Source organism: Struthio camelus, chromosome 2 (assembly GCF_040807025.1).
Source record: "Struthio camelus isolate bStrCam1 chromosome 2, bStrCam1.hap1, whole genome shotgun sequence".
NCBI lineage: Eukaryota > Metazoa > Chordata > Aves > Struthioniformes > Struthionidae > Struthio > Struthio camelus.
Window position 1 is genome coordinate 65660087 of NC_090943.1, and position 21431 is coordinate 65681517.

At 39.5% G+C, this 21431-nt stretch overlaps 1 protein-coding gene across 4 annotated transcripts in view; it reads right to left on the reverse strand.

Annotated features, from left to right (window-relative positions):
* Window positions 1-21431, reverse strand: part of GRB10 (growth factor receptor bound protein 10) — a 157811-nt gene that overhangs the window by 59668 nt on the left and 76712 nt on the right. For all 4 annotated transcript variants that reach the window (XM_068936135.1, XM_068936133.1, XM_068936136.1 and 1 more), the window contains exon 4: window positions 1487-1703. In XM_068936135.1, coding sequence (XP_068792236.1) covers window positions 1487-1703 — 217 coding nt within the window. The remainder of the gene's footprint in view (window positions 1-1486; window positions 1704-21431) is intronic.

Below are 21431 nucleotides of genomic sequence, written 5' to 3' on the forward strand. Positions count from 1 at the left end.
AGCCCTCCTTACTGCAAGTTTCTGACCAGGTGCTTGCGCCGGACCCCCATTATAACAGCGGAATTAAAGATTCAGTAAAATTAGAAAGGCATGGCTTTCTTAAAATGAAATTTCACCACACTGCATTGCGCTCTGCCTATACTGCTGCAGTGTGTCACTTCCCACATCACTGAGACACAAACAAAGCTGTACTCTAAAGAGAATCACCACAATCATCCATTCTGTTCTGGCTGAGGAAAAAGAAACAGCCATTCCCCTGTACGGGAGAGAGGTCTAAATAACCCAGAATACACGTTCTGCCATTATTCTCTTTAATGCTAAATACATGACGTTCTAGGGCTTATGGAAGTAGACAGTTCAGAAAGTCAGAGTGTTTTCCAAAAAAAAATGGTTACATTTTGAAATGCCAAAAACATTTTAGAAGAAGTGTTTTCACTGAAACTTTCACAAAACATATAGAGTTATAGCACTCTAGAGAGTGCATTTTCTAGTACAGCCCCATTCAAGGATAAATTTGAAATATTGGTAAAAATATCATTATGTCATTAGCTGACTCGGTTGCATGGCAGTTACTGCATACTATCCGTCCTTACAGAAAAGCTGCCTGACTAAAGAATACCCCTCCTACAGGAAATACATCAGGGTAAAGAATTAGGAGCAACTTTTAGACATCTGGGATTTTTCCATGACTATTGAATCCCACTTCTTTTGGAGAAGCTACCATTAACTAGAAGGAAAGGAAAACTGCAGGTATATCTGACTCAAACAATTTACCTACTCAGATTGACAAGAGCTCCTTTCTTCCTGCTACTTAAAAAGAAGATTTTAGGAACTTGACCATTACGTATAGAGTCTCCAATCACTACCAGGAGCGTTCCACTCAAAGCTTGAATTCAAGTCCCCATCCTAACACAAGTGAGACAACTTACATGCTTTTTTTCTTGTAATGTCCTCAAGCGAAGGAACTGAAAGTGCTCTAGGAAGAATGGTTAAAGAACTATGGTGCTCCTTTGTTTGTCTTGGACCTTTCAAGAAACTTCTATTAAGAGAGCCATTTTTGTGTATCAAAACTAGCTCAATGCAACCTCATATATCTACACGATTCACTGTGTTTTATAAAACTAAGAAGCCGTTAACAGGCATCATGGCTGATTGATAGAACAGTTTTTAAAGGTTTGGAAATAAATCCAAACACGGATGTCATTTCTGCAAATTCATACCAATGGCAATGCTTCTATGCCTACCTGCCACTACTAATATATCAAACATTGATAAAAGACAGTAAAAATGCAAAATATGTTTACATTTTACAAAATACATGGAAAAATTATGTCCTCCACCTACTTGGTAAATGTTTTTGCTATGCATAAGTCCATTGTAACACTATTAGGGCCCCACTGAAGCTGATCCAAGATTTAAAAATTTATTTCTTTTAAAGCTAGTTCAAGAAAATTTTAACAAAAGAAAGCAAGTCCCTTTTTCCTACCTGACTGCCATAATGCGTACTGGCTGAGACCGCTGCACCTTCTGCCTTGGAGATGTGGGCTGCAATGAGCTTGATCCTGAGGTTGGCAACTGACTGCGATTAAGCTGGCCATTTTGAAGGAGCGGAGTGGTTTCCGACTGCATACTGCACGTAGAGTACAAACTCTCAAATGAGGAATTCATGTCATTTACCAAAGCTTCTAGGTCCACATCATCATCTGAAAGGCAAAATAAAGGCAGCGTAACACACCCGAAAGTCACAGATAAAAGCAGTTGAGAAAGACTGAAGGCTAAGTTTCTGTAAAATTACCACATATTCTATGGCTATACTTTTACAATGCAAATTTTGACTGCATTTACTTTAGAGTAGAAAAATGCATCTAATGACTTTTAAGAAAAGCAAATTAATATCAGATCAGTGATGGTCATGTTTATTTTGTTTTCCTTGGTGAAAGGCTATTAGCTGAATGAAATATCTCTACCACAGTATTTACTGATCAAGCACTAATATTTTGAGGAATTTTTAATACCACCAATGCGAACGTGAAATACCACTTCACTTGCTATTAAACTGACATACATTTTGGATATGTATCACTTACTAATTTCTCAATCCAGCTTGTTAATGTGTCAAGTTCAGATTGTCAAACTGTATGATAAACACTGGATGCGAGATACAGTAATTTAAGGACACCAGAAAAAGATATTGTTGCACAAGTCAGTAGGCGGGAAAAAAAAGTACTTCTGTTGTACAAGCTGGAAGTCTATCATTATAGTTTTTAAAAATCCCTTCTTCACGTTTTTGCATATTTTTGAGACAAAGTATTTTTTTGAAGGGCAATGCAAGCTTTTAACTGTCATGACAATGGTTTTATAAAATCTTTTTCACGCGTACTCTTGCAATGCAATAAAGAGGCTCGTACCTTAGAGACCATGAAGTAAACCAACCAGGCACGTGGTGCGGGTGGTTGGAGAAACATCAGTCCCTAAAATGTGTACCCACCCTTCTGCATAAGCCATCTTACCTACAGTAAATACGTAACTCTTGTTGATTCGTTCCTTGTTAACTATCATAATTACTTTGCAAGGCAACAAAACACTGCAAGTCCTTTGAAATAACCACCCTCTAATTTCTATTTCTACGTATTGCAGTTACTCCCTAGGCACAAGTTACGTCACTCCGTATCAGAAGTTCAACACACTAACACACATGCACATAGATATCTGCTGCTGATCACCTCACAGCGACTGGCTAAACAACTGCTTTAGATCAAACGCAGCTTTGTGTATCCAAAAATTTGCCCACTTTTTTCCAACTATATCAACTGGCTTAGTTAAAGACACCATTGTTCCCAACAAACCTTGCATCTTTCAAAAGTGCTCATGACACAGATGGATGGAAAGTAGAGCCAACCGAGCTAACAAACATTTACACAGCACTGTGCAGCTAAAATATGCTTCTTACCCCAAATAGCTTCTGACATCAAGTCTTTTGCGTCGTTTTCTAGGTAAACAAGCATTATACTTTTTCAAGCCACCAGAAGCAGCTGTCGTATTTCAGTAACCAATTACGAGACTCTTTCTGAGATAACATAAACCGTTTTTGTACCACTGTCACCTTTCTGGAGGGTCCCATCTGAAACAGCACTACTGTACTCTGTCCACCAATAACATGCCTCAATAACCATAACGGGATCTGAACACTTCATTTACACTCTGTATGTTCCTTACTGGAAGTTCGGAGGTCCTTTAACAAAGCGTAAGTCACTCAGGCTTCACTGAAAGTGTACTTCCTTTCATTTGTTTACTGTTACTTCTGTCACTCTCTGCCAACTGCTAAGGCAGGTCTTCACTAGGCTACACCATCTTCTCTATGTGTTTGCTAGTTCATGCATTTTTCAATAACCTGGACTTTACTTTGCTTGGACAAAGCCTAGGAGAATTTTCCTGCTATTTTTAAGGGATCATGGGACAGAGTCGCTATTTAAGTTTCATTCCATCCTTCAGATTCTTATCCTATTTGGAGGACATATGTCCATATCTAAAACACTTCTTGAGCAATCACATGGGAACCACAAGAGTAGGAGTACAAAGAGGAAGAGGCTGAATTACAAGGTTTTGAATGTTATCATTCATCTAAAGTATCAGAGGAGCAAACTGTAAGGTGTCAGTTGCATTAGGAGAAAAACCTGATGGTTGTCGTCAAGTAAAAACTTAGGTGCTGGATGAAGGACACGTAAAAGACAGACCCTGGCCACAGAGTCAGCCAGTAAATTACAGCAACCAACAACCGTTTAGTACGGTCAAAAGCAGAAAGGGAAGAAAGTAAAGGGGTATAGCCTGTGGAAGACAGCATGGTTTTGTCCCTAAGGGTGCTAATATATTAACTTAGCCAAACTTGTGCAAGATCATTAAGTTTTCAGGTAACTGTAACACAGGAGGAATGATTAAGAGTCAGCTCAAGCTATCCCTGAAAAATCAAATGGGCACAAAGGTGTAATACGAAATTTAATATGCCTAAAATGAGGCCTTCAGGCAAAATACTAAGGAAACCAAGTACACAGTTTAAGTCATTGAATTTCCATTAGCAAGCTTTTAAGCATATCAATTACACACTTAACTTCAGTTTTCATTGGGATCGGCGCCGATAAGCTGTATACAGTGTATATAATATACTGCACTAAAGTTCAGAACGTGATATCACCCCTCCATCTGGCAGTTCCCTTTCTCCATGGATGCAAGTATTGCTAAACATGGCCCTCAGTCGTGCTGCAAAACTTTTGCAGGAGCCCGCATCCTTAAGCTTCCTGAAGACAAAGCACACTATCTTAAGCCTCATACAGGTTCATCTCTATGCAGTGGTATTTACTACTAAATACCATTATGTTTTGGAGATACTTATTTCAGCATGCTGCAATAGAAAATCTCACTGCTGCAGTCTACCTTGGAGGTGCCAGCAGATGTCTCAGCCTGACAAGTAATACAGCATGTTACTTCTGACGGCTCTCTACAGAGCTTAAATAAATAAAAATCAAATAAGCCATGCACAGGATTTCTGATCCACTTCAATCATTTGCAGTTATACTATTCAAAGGGAAGTGTCAGATATACGACAATCTTTCAAAGTATTTTTTCTACCAACCAGCACGATCCAGTCTTCACCAAGATCATCCTCCAGTGGAAAAAAGCTAATTGGAACTGATTTTGAGCAGGCTAGCTAGTTAACAGCAAAACTGGCCTTGGGATTTGAGCCAGAATGGTGTCATGCTGGTCCTCAAAGCACACCCACATGAATTTTGCAGCTGACCAGGAAGAATTACCTTCGCAGGCAAGTGCAGCTGCAGGCAGCCAACAGCCGCTTTCCCCAGCTAATCTTGCAGCTGCATGTTTCAGGGATACTAACGGCTATTTTCCTTAATCTGCATGAAATTCTGCAATAAGATCAAGGGGTATGCAAGTGGGTATTTAAGGTTTGTTTTTTTTCCCCCTGAATCCAACAGCATAGAGGCCTTCACTTCTATTGCAGAGACATACAAGCAGCCTTTCATTTTTAGAAGCTGTTTTTAAAGGAAAGCACTAGCAAAGCCTCACTCTAACATACCTCTACACACTTTTTTTTAATTATTATTTTTTAAACGGTTAAGCTTTTGTTAGTGGAGGAGGCGCTGGTAGTTTTGTATCCTTCTTATACCATAAGAAAATACTTGAGTATGGCAGTGAGTAACACTGGCGTGCCTTTTTCTTTCCCAAACTAGAACCAAAGTGCACTGGCAGCTGTTTGAACTTCATTTTGCTGCTTTGCCCACAATCTGTTAAACTTTGGCTTTGTTCACAAACAGTTCTCCTGGACGTTGCAAGCAATATTTTTGGTAAAGTAAAAAAAACAAAACAAAAAAAATCATGATTTCAGTTACAAGAAGAAATTTAAAAGTTCCATTCAAGCCAAGAAAGAAGAGAAAACTTCGTTATAAAACTGTTGTTGAGCTAGTGAGCTAAGCTGCCGTGTTCCACAAAAATAAAAGCACTTCATTTGAATATCATTTAAATATTTGAGGGCATACTGTAAGAGGGGATGATAACCACTCACATAGGCCTCAGTAAACTCTAATCCGTGCTTAAGCAAAAGCCCTCCAAGTCCTTTTTGTCCTTCTGCCTCCTCCCTTTCTGCCTCCATCCCCCTAAATCCTACTTTGTTTACTTATTTTGGGTTGTTGTTGGCCTCGATGTGTCACCTCAGCTAACAGGAATGAGCAGGATCCCACTTATTCTAAAACAATATAATCCCCAAATGAGTTCTGTTCTGTTTCATCTATGTCAACCTCTTGAATAAAGTAGGTATTTCCATGGCTGTCAAGGGACTCATTACACTGCAGAACTTTTGTTTACTGAAAAAGGCCGAACACGGAAAGAATCCTGTCTTTGGTTTGGAGACCAGGTTACATTTCATTTCTCTAAATGGCAGCCCAGCAAGCACCCTTCCTTTTGCCATAATATTCCCTATGAACTGCAGACCCTACGAAAAACATGGTAGGACTTAAAGCGAGCTGTGATTTAGGAGGCTTTTATTTAAACTGAATACGCACGTGCATAAATTATTTCCTTCTTGCTTGGTCATTTCGGAATTCAATCGTTGGCATGACACCTTACCTTCGTTCACAGAAAAGACTGTTGTGAACGTTACTAGGGGCTCAGCAGAACATTTGTACAAAGGGTATACTACTTTGCTGTCCCTACCTGCAGGTCTGACACAATATGAAACTCAGCAGAAGGTATATAAACCAGTGTTGGGTGTTAGAGTAAGGCAGGCATTGATCAACTATCTGACATATCGAGTCTGCTAAGCTGTTCCCCAAAATCAGGCTCACTAAAGTACGTTAGAAATCCTGCTTGATGAAACAAAGAGGCTAAGATATAACAATATAAGGTTTTCCTCAAATTCAGCTAAGCAGTGTAGGATATTGAAGTGTTTAAAAGGCCCTCGCATGCACATTGATTAACTCGCAGGGCAACGGCTGGAAACAACGAAAGAAAAGGAGCAAACTGTCGTTTGTGTCCCAGCATTCTCACGCACTGTGTGCTGGAACGGCAGGTAATGCAGGAGAAACACGTTTATATTAAAACCAACAGAAGGACTTCACCAGAACGTAGGAAAAAAGAAAGTACAGACCAGCTATGCATCTAAAATAATTGCACTATCGAGCTCAATGTCATGTTTGAGACCTCGTGAACTTGCACATAAGTTATTCTGATTCATATTGGTGATCTCACCCTGCTTTGCAAGCTTTTTGGTGTCATGGAAATCTCATGTTTCACGATCAAGAGTAACCACCCAGGTAAGGATACCACAGCAACTACCACGTATAAACTCCTTTTCTTTTACATGATAACCCTTTTTTTAAGCAGATCCTTTGCAAAAGAAAAGCACGGTAGTACTAACAGCATGTCCTTCCAGTGCCATGTCCAAATGTTGTTCTCTTTTTTTCTTTTTTTTCTTTTTTAAGAAATTCTAGCCCCTAAAACTTTTCGGAAAGATAGTTACTACTGCTAACAACACATAGTTTTAATTTGCACAAAGAAATCCACTCTAGATAATGCTCAACTTCCTTTGTTCCCTCCTCCCTTTACACTTGTAACTACACTATGTACATTTACACAAATGTCTCGCCTCCCTCCAGAATCTCTTTCAACTTGTTGCCATCAATTTCTTACTCAAACTTTCAATCCTCCTGCACTGAAAGCGTTACCGACAGCCCCTCAAACACTGCTGCAGCAGCCAGGTCTTTCTTTAGAAAGCAAAGTACAGCAGAAGTTGGATGATACCAAACAGAATTCTTACAATTTACCTAAAAAAACTACAGTGACCTCTAAAGAGATGCCATAGCTGAGTGACCTTGCAGTTCCCCAAATATCACCTCCAAATTTATGCGCTCTCTCACCTCCTACCTTAAGGACTACACACACAGAGAGGCAAACAAAAGCAGAAAGATAACACAGAGAACACCTGTAAAACTTGCGTTCATCACTGTCTTCCAGGTGCCCTGCTGGAGCCAATTAGAAAAAAAAACTAAAAGATTGCCTTTGTTGAACGGTGGAAGCCTGGAAGCTTTGGAGGGCTTGGTGGGGGGCAGTCGTTTTGAGGTTTTTTTTTTTTGTATTTATATTTTATTTATTTATTTTTTAGAGTAAAGGGAGATGGGGTAAACCCAGTTTTGTCTCCTACAGACACCATCAAGTTCAGAGTAGTTGTATTCTGAACTGTAGGTGACAACCTGGAAACTGCAGAACATACTAACACTTTAGAGAAGTTGCCCTGAACCCAAGAGTCGATTCCTGTCCTTTCCTCTCCTTTCCTTTCCTACATGCACCAGCTGCAATGAAATCCTCTAGTTTATACTAGAACTATGCTTGTTAACCATAGTTGTCATTTTTGTGACAAAATGTCACAAAGCTTCCAAAACGCTCAATGGACCACACCATGGAAGGACAGGCAAAAAGCTGAGACACTGGTCTAAGAGCGAGCATGAGATTCATTTAGGCATCCACAATGTCTGAGTGCACTGAAATGCCACACAGATAAGACAAGAGGGAACATGCAAGTCCTCCACTAATCTCTGGGGAATTTTTAAATCCCACATGCATCTACTCCCATTTCTGCCAACAGGACTGGAAAGGCTAACACAAAATCTAAGTGCATCAATTATAGGTGCTGGAGAGAATTCCCTTCATAAACACCTCTGTACTAAAGGTTTATGGTTGGCCTACAGTAACATTCTTAAAACACACCTTATAGATATCCTGAAATAGAACACAAACTAAGTTGAACGAAATTAATGTTGCTAGGTAACAGCTATAAGAGTAAGCTATACATGAAAGATGTTAGTGCAAATCAAAGCCGTAACAAGTACAGGAATAATTGGTTACAGGCGTCCTACAGAAGAAAGTAATGCAGTTGTACGTTCATATTAGTCTTCATCACATAAAACAAGTTCTAAGAATTCTGATGGAAAAAAAAATGAAGGGTTAGTCAATGAAAAATTCAGCTCCTGCCCATTTCAGATGCCTAGTAACTTGTCACCATAGAGAACAAAGACAATGAAAGCTAGGTATGTCGGGGGGGGGGGGTGGAGAGAAGATGATGATTCAGAGGGTTTGTTTGTCTGTTTAACTCCAGAGACAAACCAACCACTAAGGTAAAGTGCGCCTCTGATGAAGATTTTAACAGTTTCTCCTTTTGATGAAGCTGAAATTATTCACAGACAACATTCAGAAGCTCCTCTGAGTGTCCTCCGGCTAAACCTCAATGCACGCTCCTATTTCTAATCCAAGAATTGCAATGGGTCATGGTGGCCTTTTTCTGGAAGGCATTTACATTCATTGTCTGGATAGGTGATTGTTCCCAGCGGGTATCACACTATCACCATTGAGTCCTCAGGTGATTCTCAAGCATAAATGTTCAAGTAGTAATGATGTGGCTATGAGAGAGAGGAAGGAAAATATCTAAAATGTCTAGAATGCTGACTTTATATCTATATTTATCTATCTATTTATATATGCATGCTTTATTAGAAGTATAAGAGCTAAATGTAAGTCATGGCCAGGCCCCTTTCTATACCCACATACAACCCCTCCCCCTCCCCCCAACCATAGGAACAAAAAGTCTGAATTCAATCTTTCCAATATCTTTTTTTTTTGTAAGTTGAAATTTTCAGCCTTTAAAATAGTGATAGAAACGCACGTTCTCAAAAGAAGCGTCAGGTCAAGATCTGAATTAAAAGTCAAATATTACACCAGTTGAACCATTGTTATATCCAGTAGGAATGACCAAATCCTGTTCAGTGAACACACTACACACCCTTGGTTTCAGGAACTGTTGATGGCAAAGCTCCTGATAACAGCAATTACCAGCAACTGTCAGCTTTTTGAATTGCTCTTTGCACAGCCAATGTTTGCAGAAACAATGCTTTATACTGAGTAAACAGACCACTTAAAGCAGAATCTGAGTTTAAGTAGACCTCTGGGAAATTGCCATTCTTGGGATGATTACAAAATCAAGTCAGAAGATCCATTTTCAAGAAACTAGTAACAGATATGCATTTTTTTTTTCTATAAGTGTTATGCTCAGTGGTTCCCCTGTACAATATCGCCTACTTTTAATGCATTAGTTTAAGAAAAAGCCTATGAAAGCCTTCAACAGGAAAGGTTTTGTTTGGCTGGGTTTTTAAAGACAGAGAGAACAGCTTCAGTTACACAGAGGATAAAAATATAACATTAATTGATGGGAGAAGAGACGCTTGCTAGTATCATGCAAGCAATGGGGCATTCTTTCCAAGACCAAACCCGGAGCCAGAAGAGACTAATCCTTATAAAGCCCTGGAGGAGGACAGAGTAGGTGCATCGGTGAAAACCTCACAGATATGGTGAGCAGACCTGACCGATTTTCCCAGCCTAAGGGGAGATCTCAGCAGAGGGAAACTTAAAGCCTAAGGCACAACTGTGCAAGTAATACAAGTAAGCGCCATACACTTGGCCTTTTTTTTTTTTTTCCCGGTGGGCAAGAGGAAGGGAGAACAGAGAGGGACAAACCCCCAAAGACGCTCTGTTTGTGTTTTATCTTCCTGGTAAGGTTAATTGGATGCCTTTATTTAGATGCCCCACAGTAAAACCAGGAAGAAAAGCTGCTGCATTACATTCCAAAATTGCGATTAGCCAAAGACTGTCATTCATTCTTCAAGAGAAATGGTTGGGGTAACAGCAGGCGAATCCAGTGGAGCAGCAAAATGGGAAGAATTGCTCTTAGTCTGTGTAGCACATAACAAAAATGAACAGAATTTGCATTTACAGAGACCGATGGGAACAGTGTTCGCCTACTGCGTGTTAAGGTACTTCCAGTCAGAACTTAGGAACCACAATATTGGATGGCAACAGATGGATGAATTGAAATACTGTCTGCTGGCCGCATGGTAAACGCTCAGCAGACCTCATCTTACATTAAAAAGTCACACTCAGAGGTGAGTGACTTTAAAGAATGTCTTGTATCAGCGTGCACTGTGATTTGACACAGTGAAGGTCAGGTTGATGTGAATATTTATTCAGATTCTGTATTTCTTTAAAATACTCGGTATTTTCCTTATGCTTACATGAATGAAATATCTTTTTTTAGTTTATTCTATTACTTCCCCATAAATATATATATATATATATATATCTATTCATAATGCTGCTCTTAAGTTTTACTTAAATCTCCTTTTCTCACTGCCTGTGTCAGAGGAAAAAACTAAACAGAGCGCAAGGCAAACATACATAAATATTTAAAACTCTGATAAATAAGCCAGTGTCCAAAAAGAAGTTAAAAAAATTTAGACAGACTAAAAGCTCAAGCTACCACGTATCTCAGAAGTCTTAAGCTATTAGAGGCAAAGTTAAAAACACAGTCAAAGACTCTACAGCTTCTCTATAAGGAATCCGTGTTCTCTTTCCCTGATTAAACATAATAATGCCCAGCTGAATAATCCCAGTTGAACAATCCTTACAAATCGATCTAAATACACTGCATGGATTAGTCACTTCAGCCCTGCCAAGGAAGCCCAAGCTTTATCCCAGCTGCAGGAAACTGCGTGCATAACCTCAATAACCTGCTGCTGCTGGGCTACAAGCACAGCCTGCAGCGCCTCGTCGGCTGCCGAACCACTCTGGGCCAACAAGGCGAGAGAGCTCTCTGCCACCTCTCCGCTCCGGAAAGGATTCTGCGCTCCCAACCCAGCAGGCAGCACACTGTACGCTTCCAGGTTTCTTGCATCTTAAGCGTTAGACCAGGTTCATTTCAAAGCTAATTCAGTCTAATTTAAATAAAGCTTTTAAATGAGAGGTAGCTGGATTAACCTGATTAGATATTCCATTAGCTTTTCTCCTCAAGAAGCAATGGATCCTAAGAGCCAACGCTGAAAAGTCACTGCTATTAAAATTACCTCAGTAATTGACACCTGGGCTAACCTTTAATTCTATCTACTTTAAAGTAGGAATTTTCAAAATTTCCTTTGAACGGTTTTATTGCTGGCTTTGAAAGTGTGTTTAAGAGAATGCAACACAAGTCTTAAAAGTTGCACACAACAACTAATGAATCAACTATTCCTCTGAATTAATTAAGGATTGCATTTTCAGCACATAATAGTTACCTAGCTCTGGCACATGTACTTACAAAGAAGACAACAGGAATATATCATATCTGAAGGCACTTCTAGTCAGAACCTAGTTAAGAGAACTGTAGCCATCTGAAAAAGAAAAATTCTTCAGCTTTGGGGTTCTTTTACCACTTGCCTTACTAGTTTAGTACTAACTCCAACTTTAATTCCAGCCAGTTATCTACGAAAGAGTGAATTACAGGTGAGTCATTCATAATCAAAGTCTGCTAAAGCTACACTGAAAAGCCTCCTAGGAGCCCCAGATTTCAGACCTTCAAAGCTGGCAAATGACATAGAACAAAGAACAAGCCTTACTACTTTAACTTCGCTTGATAGGTGAAGAAGGCCGCCATCAGACGTTCTCTTCGTTCCTTGGCAGCACCTCAATATAACCTGTTCTTACATTTCTTTGTCCTTCTAAAGGAAAAGAGTTTTGGGGTATGCACTTAATTCCACCTGCACATAAGATACTTCGTCCTTGAACTGTCTACTTTAGGTGCTCCTTTCATGCAAGTTTATTTTTCATTTCAGAAATCAAGTAATTCCTTCAGGTGCAGCACAAGTGCCTCTCCTCCAGCTCTGCCAGGAGAGGAGACAAAATGATTAGAGTGGATAATTTGTTAAGAATGGCTGCTGTAATAAAACGAGATCCTTTCTGCTGTATTACGAGGGAACGCCACAGTCCTGTCACACGGTTTCACAGATGGCAGAACATATTGCCGCATTCGCATCCCAAATGGCTGCGTGGATCTGTTGCTGAACGCATCCTTATTCTGCTGTGCAGATGCAGAAACCAAACTCTCATAAAGGGGTAAAGGCTTCTCGGAATAGTCATTTATAAGAGCTCTGCAGCACATCTCACCACTGTCATTACGCTGACCAAGATTTCCTGTTAACCGACCTTTAAAATAAATAAATAAATAATAAATAAATGAACAGAGGCTGAAACCAGGTCTGCAGATATGGAGAACACAAAAAGCAAAAACGTCAAACAAAAACAGAGAAGCAGGGAATAATATAGAAGAGAATCATAATAAAGCTTCTTTGATGGTCTAACACTTCTACTCTTATATCGTACTATGTGAACAAACATTAACATACATCTAATCGATATGATCTGCTTAGAGTCAATCACTTGAGATCAACCATGATGCAAAAGAAAAAGTAATTTGAATTTATCACTCTAATCTTCTGTGAAGAACAGTCACATTGGCCTAAATTTATGCAGGCCCAAGAAAAATAGAAAAATATGTATTTTTCTTCTAGACTTAACAAATCAGCTTTCCTTTTTAAATCATCTTTTCCAAACACGAACCTTCACCATTTAACATACTGCAGGCAAGCCGCACAAGTTGAAATGCGTTCGGATGAAATTCACCTAAAAGCTAGCACCACAGGTAAGCTACATAAAAGATTCATCATAGTTTCCTATGAGTCAAAGTGAACTTGCCAGTTATGTTCCAGCTTTCCTTATTAGACCTGCATGTCTGATCTTAAAAGAGGTGTGCATCCCCAGTTCAGTTATTTAGGATACTGTTTCTTCGAAAAATCCCTCTGCTACTCTTCCTGGGCTTGTCAGTAGGGATCTAAAAACCCTTGCCTAGACTCCCCTTCTTGCATGTGTACGAAACAGCGCTGGAAGCTAGGACCCGAACAAACCTTACCCCGTAAGGTTACTCTGTTAACATGCAATTATTTCTTACGTTCTCTGTGTCCTTTGCTCCTCAGACAACTGAACCTTTGAAGCCCAGAGGCAGGCATGAGCATGAAGAAAATCAACATCCAGGGTGCGGTCCTAACCCTACATGACCGCTAGCACCGCCTCAGAGACGGGGAACACAACGTGACTGAGGCTGAACTATGGACTATACCGTCCCACCGGCCCTTCAATAGCTGCCCTGGTCCCCCAGCATCCGAGCCAGATCAGGAACGTTGGTTGAACGTAGCACAGACATAGCTTGGCAGCCCTCACTGAGCGGGCATTTTCTGAAATCATCCCAAAAAGTTCTATTAAGAAAGATATCTCACCCCACTCCTCCCCCAAGATGCATCAACACTCACAAGAGATTACACGACTCGCTCACCTCGTTCTGTTTCAGACCTGGAATATAACCCAGAAAACTAGTAAAGACTGACTCCTCGGCCAAAAACATGCTAGCGTATTTATAGATCTAGCCTAGAAAGGCTAAGACCTAGAAAGAGGTAACACACGATGAGAACAGAGTTGTAAGGTAGGCCAAAATGTACTTGCAAACCTTTAGCTTCAAAAAACTAAAGCTCCAAAGAATTTCTGTTGATTGCCTTTTAAATTAACAACTGCAGCAAGTTCACGTGAGTAGCCAGCTTTAATTGCTTCAGTTCTTTGACTGAAGAAATATGCATTCAATGCTATGTTACTCCAGCCTTGGAGGATGACCTGTCTTCAGAGCTGAACATATTCCAGACATGTGCTCTCTGATGTGGGAGTCTTCTAGCCAATCTCTAAAACTCATCATGATCTTCTGAGGAACATTAATGGTTACTCTTGAGGGTACAAGCTACCTATGTCTTGCTGATCATTCCGGGCTTATAGTCCACTTGTCATTGAGTTGCAAACCTCACGGGTTAAAAAGCCATCATCTACAGCACTTCAGATTTCAGAGGGACTTAGAACACTAGAGTATGCTCGAGCTTGCCAGGGGTTTTCAACAACTTAAGGCAGAACCACAAAAACCCAGGCAAAAAGAATGATTCATCTTTTTTTTTTTTTTGGTCAAGTAAAAGTAAGCTCACAACTGAATTGCAAAGTTGAATTCAGACAAAAAAATTAGCATTCCCATGAAGCATTTTTTTATATAAACTTAAATATAAACACATAAAAATTTACAAGTGCATGTGCATGCATATATCAATGCGCAAGCAACGTGTATGTATTTCTTGTTAACACTTTTAACAGAGCCAGTTCAAAATCTGTTCACGCGCAGTTACGAATCCACTCAGGCAGTGGTGCTATAGCATACTACTATAACATTGCACTGCTTCTAGCCTCACGTTATACATGTCACAGATTGCCCACAATCTTGACTTAGAGAGAAGACACTCAAATACTGTTTCTGCAACTCTAATAACATTAATGAAATTACATACTAATTGCTTTGGTCAGTAGCACCTTATATAGTTTAATCATGTACTCAGCTGCATGCTATTAAGAACTCCAAAGTCAGCGACATATTTCATGCTGTATTTTGGTTTTCTTACGTTTAACTATCTTGCCCCACTTTAAATCCGTTTTAGCTGAAACTACAACTAGCTTGACAGAAGCATGTCCTTCTAACGGGCACAAAGGGGCTTAGATAAATTAACAAATTCAAACTGATCTTCCCCTTGAAGCTCCTTGGCTTTAAGTGTGCTGCAAACTTCTGCACCCTCAGCGCAAGAATGTCAGCAGCTTTGAAATCCTGCATTTCTAGAGTATCCTCACATGACATGGCTTGCTTACACTAAAGTGCTGTCATGAACCACTTGCAGCACAGTGTTTACATAAAGGCAGAAATAAATACTCCAGTGCTTATCACAGCTTATAAGTTCAAAGACAGTGATGACTGAGGTTTATTATTACAATGCAGCACTGTGGCGAAAAATTTAAGTGCAGAACCGACATTAAATTACAACAGAATTGTTTTTCTACAGATTTTGCATGATTTATTAAACTACGAACTTTCATTTTTTTTTCTTTTTCTCGTTTGTTTTTCCTTCATTATCTGAGCGTAAAACAGGCCTCAGCTTGGTATGGCTGCTTTATAGATGATATAAGACATTCCAGTTACAGAAGTGTACCATTCCAGTTCATCTTGTGGCTGTCTTAACGCCATAAGAAGACTTTTCATAGTTATGTGCACCATAAATAATGCAGCACTGCAATATTATCTTTTGCTTTTATGCCCCTCCTTACAAAATTCAAAATGATTTTCCTTGGAACCACAAAGTATTTTGGTTGACTCTTTACAGTCTTTTCTTAGCTCTTTAATGGACTTGAGGAGCATCTAATTAGGAAAAGAAACAAACAAGCACAGAGTTTGTTTTCCTATCTGAAAAATATACAGCTTGAAGCACAGGGCCCAGCAGCTGCCACGTAGCTTCAGAACACACAGGTATCTAAAAACATTTTAAAGTTTCAGTAATAAAAAATAAGCAAAGCTTGTTTCCGATTTCTGATGGGTTTGCACAACTATACATTCTTAACTTGAATCATAAAAGTCCAACATACGGCTCAAAAACAGGAAAGGCCTGTGCTAAGAGCTTCTATACCATGTAAGAACTAGAACTGAACTTCAACATTTTTTGATTCCCATCGTCCAGAGTGGCCATTCCACATGAGCTGCTTTTAAGCGCTTAATGAACTCATTTTGTATCTGCTGAAAAGCAACTCTTTCTTTCATACTTCATTCAAGTAAAATTCAGATTCCTACCGTCTTCATATTTCACCACGGTAGGTTCTTTTTCACTGAGAGTCGCTTGCTTGCTGTTTTCTACCACATTAGCTTCTATATTCTCCACTCCTTCAATAATGTCCTTAAATTGTCTCCAATTCGCTAGCCCCTGTGTTGGTCCCTCCAAAATAAGGCTACACTAGACCACTCTCTTCTCCCAGGTGCTCTCAAAGTGCATCCTGTAGTAAGCTAGATGCCTGCAGGAGACAAGACAATTATTTCGACCAATGTTTTTAGGCCAGGCATTCATTAACGTGCAAAAAGCACTCCCATCACTTATCCTGAGTCAGTGAATAAAACGAGATAGGCTGAAAAGCAGCAGCATTTTCCCCCTATAACTGAATCTATATGAGGCCCTATTACAAATACAAAATCCTGCAACGGGACTGCAAACCTAGATTGATAATACTATATCCATGAAAGTTTTTAGGACAGATTTGCCCTAAAGCCTCTTCCATGCCTATTTAGAAGCTATTTAACCCTTGGCACTAAACTCTTGTCTTTCACCTCACCGATTTGAAACCACCGAATGTTTACCTAGATAACTCATGGCACAAACGTGTTTCTTCTCTTTCCCTTCCGGGTTAGATCTGTGCTCACAATGACTAATGAGATGTACTGGTCAGGGGCTGAGCCACCTATGTTTGTACAGCACAAACCAAAAAAGGGCTAAAGTCAGGCCGGAGTGGAGACACGCAATATTTGATGTCAACCTCCTGAATTGACTGTCCCCACTCTGTATAGGGCTGTACATTTGCCTGAAATACAGAGAAAGGTGGCTCACAACCAGTTCATTAGAAATGACTCCACATTTCAACTTTTTTTCCTCTTAAAATATGTGTATTTCTAGCCCAGTGTAAATGCCTAAGAATGCTTTTACTGCTACATTTCATTTCACTTGTCAAACCAGAATAAACTTCCTTCAGAGAAAGTGTTTTTTTGCCATTACAAGTACATTAGGAAGTGTGCCAGCACAGCTGTACCACCAAACCTCTGGGAGACACCAGACCCTGGGGAATGTAAATGGTCTGAGAACAGCCTACTTGAAAGGACATCTTTTTTCAGGGCAAAGTCATCAGTGCTGTGATCACAGAGTACTCCTGCTCAAACACCCTCGCTGCAAGAAAGGAGGCTTTCACTCAAGCAGTGCCTTAAACAAATTTCTCAACGATAGTCTCCATTTGCCTTGGAGCCAACAACCTGCCAGATTCATCTCAAAACGTGTTCTTCAGTAAGGGATCTCTTTGTTTCATATTTTGCCACTCTAACACAGTGGGAGACATGCATGCATCCTGGCCCAAAAAGCTAGGCACTATTGCCATGCGGATAGAGGGCTGAGAAGTTTTTGGTTTTGCTTTCTTTGTTTGTTTTTAAACAGAAGGTTTATAGAGATACACAGTGGTGGAAAGATACTACAAACAAATGCTGCATTGGTAGATATCTTGGCTCCTACAGTAATGAAAATGAATTATGTCACATATTCATCACCTCCAATAAAATACTAAAACCATCCTACCTAAAGAAACTCCACGGCTTTTTGCCTCCCTGCTTTTTTTTCCTCTTTTTTGGTAACATTCCAAGGTCCACTTGCATGGCTGCTCACCATGCCTGGCTTTGATTTCGTTCCCTCATACACACACACACACACACACAAAGCATCAACTACCTTCAGCTTAATTCAGTGATCTCCTCCCTTCTGTGGGTCAAGAATTACGTACTTTCCATTGTTCTTAAAAAGCACATTTTTAGTACTTAAAAGTTGCATTATCTTTCACCATTTCCAAGTCATATCCTGCAAACAAAACAAGTCACTCTCTAACAAAGCATGTCAGAGCAAGAGTCTACAGTTTACCCTATATTTTAGGATGCAATCTCATATATGCTTACACGTTAATTTTTCCCTCTAGAGCCTTTACTTTATTCATTACAGAAACAAGATATTGCACTGGGCATGAGATGGTTTGCTTTCTTATCAGCGAGTAAAACCCCACCCACTCTTAAATATACACCATTCAGAACGAGAACTGCCTCTCTATCTCCCCAGAGGCTTTTACAGAACATCAGAATATCAAAACAAACTCAGAAATCTCTGAAAGAGCTTTTGAGGTCAGGAGGATTTCCACAGAAGGGCATAAGTGACTCAAAAATTAAGGCAAAAACATTTCACTCTTGATTATGTATCTCCATGGCTGGCTCCTAACTTAATACCATGAACAAAACAGCACTTCATCTTCAAAAATAGCACGCACGCTACTAAGCAAACCTCAACTGCATACTTAACAGAAGTTTTGCCATAGCAGTATCCTCACTTTGCCGATGTGGAAAACTTACGTAGACCAGTACAGGGATTTGCTTCATCCCATACACCAGCTAATTTGTAGAACAAGCATTTCTAACTCTTTGCCTGCCACCTTGCAGGCCCAACACCCAACCCCAGCAAGTGTTTCACAACTACCATAGGGGGGTTAGTGGGAGCGGACAGCCTGTCAATGCTTCTGTGCGTTCCTGAGCAGAAAGGAACACGGAGCAGTGTTCCACAGTGACTTCTGTGGAGCGAAGAAATGAACACGCAGCAACGCTCTGCAATGATTTCTGTGGTCCAGTTTCATTAAAACCTCAGGTAAAGTCCCATTATTCTAAACAGCTTATAACTGCCTGAGGCGTAAACTAAAAACTAATCACACATGCAAACCAGCTCTGCTGCTGCCAAAATCAACTGCTATAGGTATGCAATCTAATTCGCATACGAGCACAAGAAACCCTGCGCAATCCTGCAGCGTAGACTTTGTTACTCCATGCAGTTTCCAACAGGCGTGAAAAAGGAACCCCCCCTTTCCACAAGACTGGTATTATTAAAGTTGGCAGCAGGCCCAAGGTCATCCGTTGCCTTCAAATTGCCTTATCTGAATGAGAGCTTGCTGCAGGTACACACGAATGTCTAGCTGTAGATCTTACAAAAAGAAACAGTACGCTACTGTAATCAAAACCTGTACCATTTACGCTGCTCTTGCTATCTTCAGTCTGTCTTCAGTCATGAACTTTTAATCATTTTTTAAACACAGAAAATCATGTTTACATTTAAATAAACACAGCTTCACCATTAAGAAAGCCTACTTTCACATCCACCCAACACCACCAAAATTTATTAGCCAGGTATTTTTAGTGACATTCATTTTCTCAAATATATCTCATCTTGACATAACCAAGTTATGCTATACTTGCTGATACTGACCATGAACACATTCCAACGCAACTTGTTTGTCTCAACTAAAGGAAATACGTTCCCATGCTGGAAAAATCTTAAAATCCGCAGTCCTCAATTTTCCAGTCCTCTGGCAGAACCAAAGTCTTTTGTAAACAGATCAGAAAAGGCATTTTTAAGGAAGATGATGTTTGAGCTTTAACTTGAATCGGACGCTTTCCTCTCAGCTATAACATGTATTCTGTCATTATTTGACAGCCCTGGTTTTCTAGCATGTAAGCTCCCGAAAGATGTTCTAATACATAGAAAAGGATATTAAAAAAACTTAAACTAATTCTATATTTGTCCAGACAGCTTAATCTAAATTTGCTATAACAGTGTCAGCCAACTTTGGAAACCTATTCAGTTATTAAGCACCAAGTCAACTCTTTAGATCCGCAGACAACTTAAAAGGAAGTCCACCAAACCATTGGATTGTTAGGAATCCTAAAGGAACTTAATAAACCTTTGCATAGAGAACTGCAGTATCTCAAATATGCCCCATTTCAGTCTTGCGGGCAAATCTTATTCACCTTCATTCTTGTGTCTGTTTCTTCCCCGGGAAGATAACAGATTTAAACATTGCTAGGATTTTTTTTTTTCTTTTAAAGAAGAGCAAAGGGAATTGCTGTAATCATTTACAAGACGATAAAAGCTTTATTTAGAGGATGAAGCCCATAGAAGGGCAAATTTATTTATTTTTTGTTCCACCAGAAGCAATGGAAAGAAAAGATAGAAATCAAATGTTAGGACAATTTTATCATTAGGATAAACAATTGAAGGAAATCAAAAGCTGTACTGCCTGTTCTCCACCCTCTCACTACTTTGATAGAGACCAAAAATATAACCTTGAAGGTCAAGGAAAACAATAATTTAAAAATTGTATACGTGACTCAGTTCTTTGCAGACAAGACGGTTGCTGTGTCAGCTCTCAGAAATTATCTGCCGTCACAAGAGAAATCAAAGGTATATGGCTGATCAGAGAGAGAACACAAATCAATTCAATGTGTTTGGGTGGCAGAGAGAGTAACTCCGGCCTTTATCTGAAGATGTTAAACAGATTTTGTTCTGCAAAAAAATGGCATCTAGTCCCCAAAACTGCTAAATGTACTGAGGAACTGAGGGTATTAAAATGTTCCCTATAAAGTCCAACTCTAGCCAGTTCCAAGAATTCAAAGAGTAGTTACTGGCATCACAACTTCCTCCACTTTGCCACACCGCTGTTTAAGATGATCTTATAAATAATTTTCATAGTAAAAAGGGTCTTTTTTCCCCTGTGTGAAAGCACAAAGGAGAGAAATATAGTAACATTGTGCTCTTGATACAAATTTCACCAAATTAGATAAAGAGATTTAATAAAGAAAATTGTTTTCCTCTTCAGTCATAGGCATTTCAAACATTGCAAGTATCATAGATAAGTGGCAATCAATTTCTGATCTACTTACAGCTGACATTTGCAAACGTCCGAATGTGCAGAATATCTGTCTTTCAGATTTGGACACAACAGTCACGAAACTGGATTAGCATCTTAGAGTTTTCCATGTAATCAGCTACAGTAAGGCAAGTCCTTCTCCATTAAAGCTGACCTTGCATAGTGACATTGTACCTTTATCTCAAAAATTAAAGATACTTGAGCTTTAGAACATATTATTTTAAGCAGTATATCATAACAGGCAGGATAACTGCAGGTAGTATGGACTGCTTCCACCTCTAAATATATCCTTCCCCTTTATAGGTCAAATTATCTTTGAAATTTAGGATTTGATTTTGGTTATGGTCTCAAAATTTGAAGTCAATATGATGATGACAGACACTGTCTTTATTGAACAGCTGCCTTTATTACAGCATGATTAAAAACTCGGCTACATAATAAATCAACTTCCCTAGCTGGAAATTTCATTAGCAGTGAGACAATTTAAGCGTCCACTGCCATGTTTTGACATTTAGCAACAGCACCTTCCCTGAAAGGTTCAAAAAGTTCTTAGATACGGCTAAATATACTTAAAACATGCCCCCTTAGAGGGAAAAATAAGCATAACCCAAGGACATGCAGGAAGA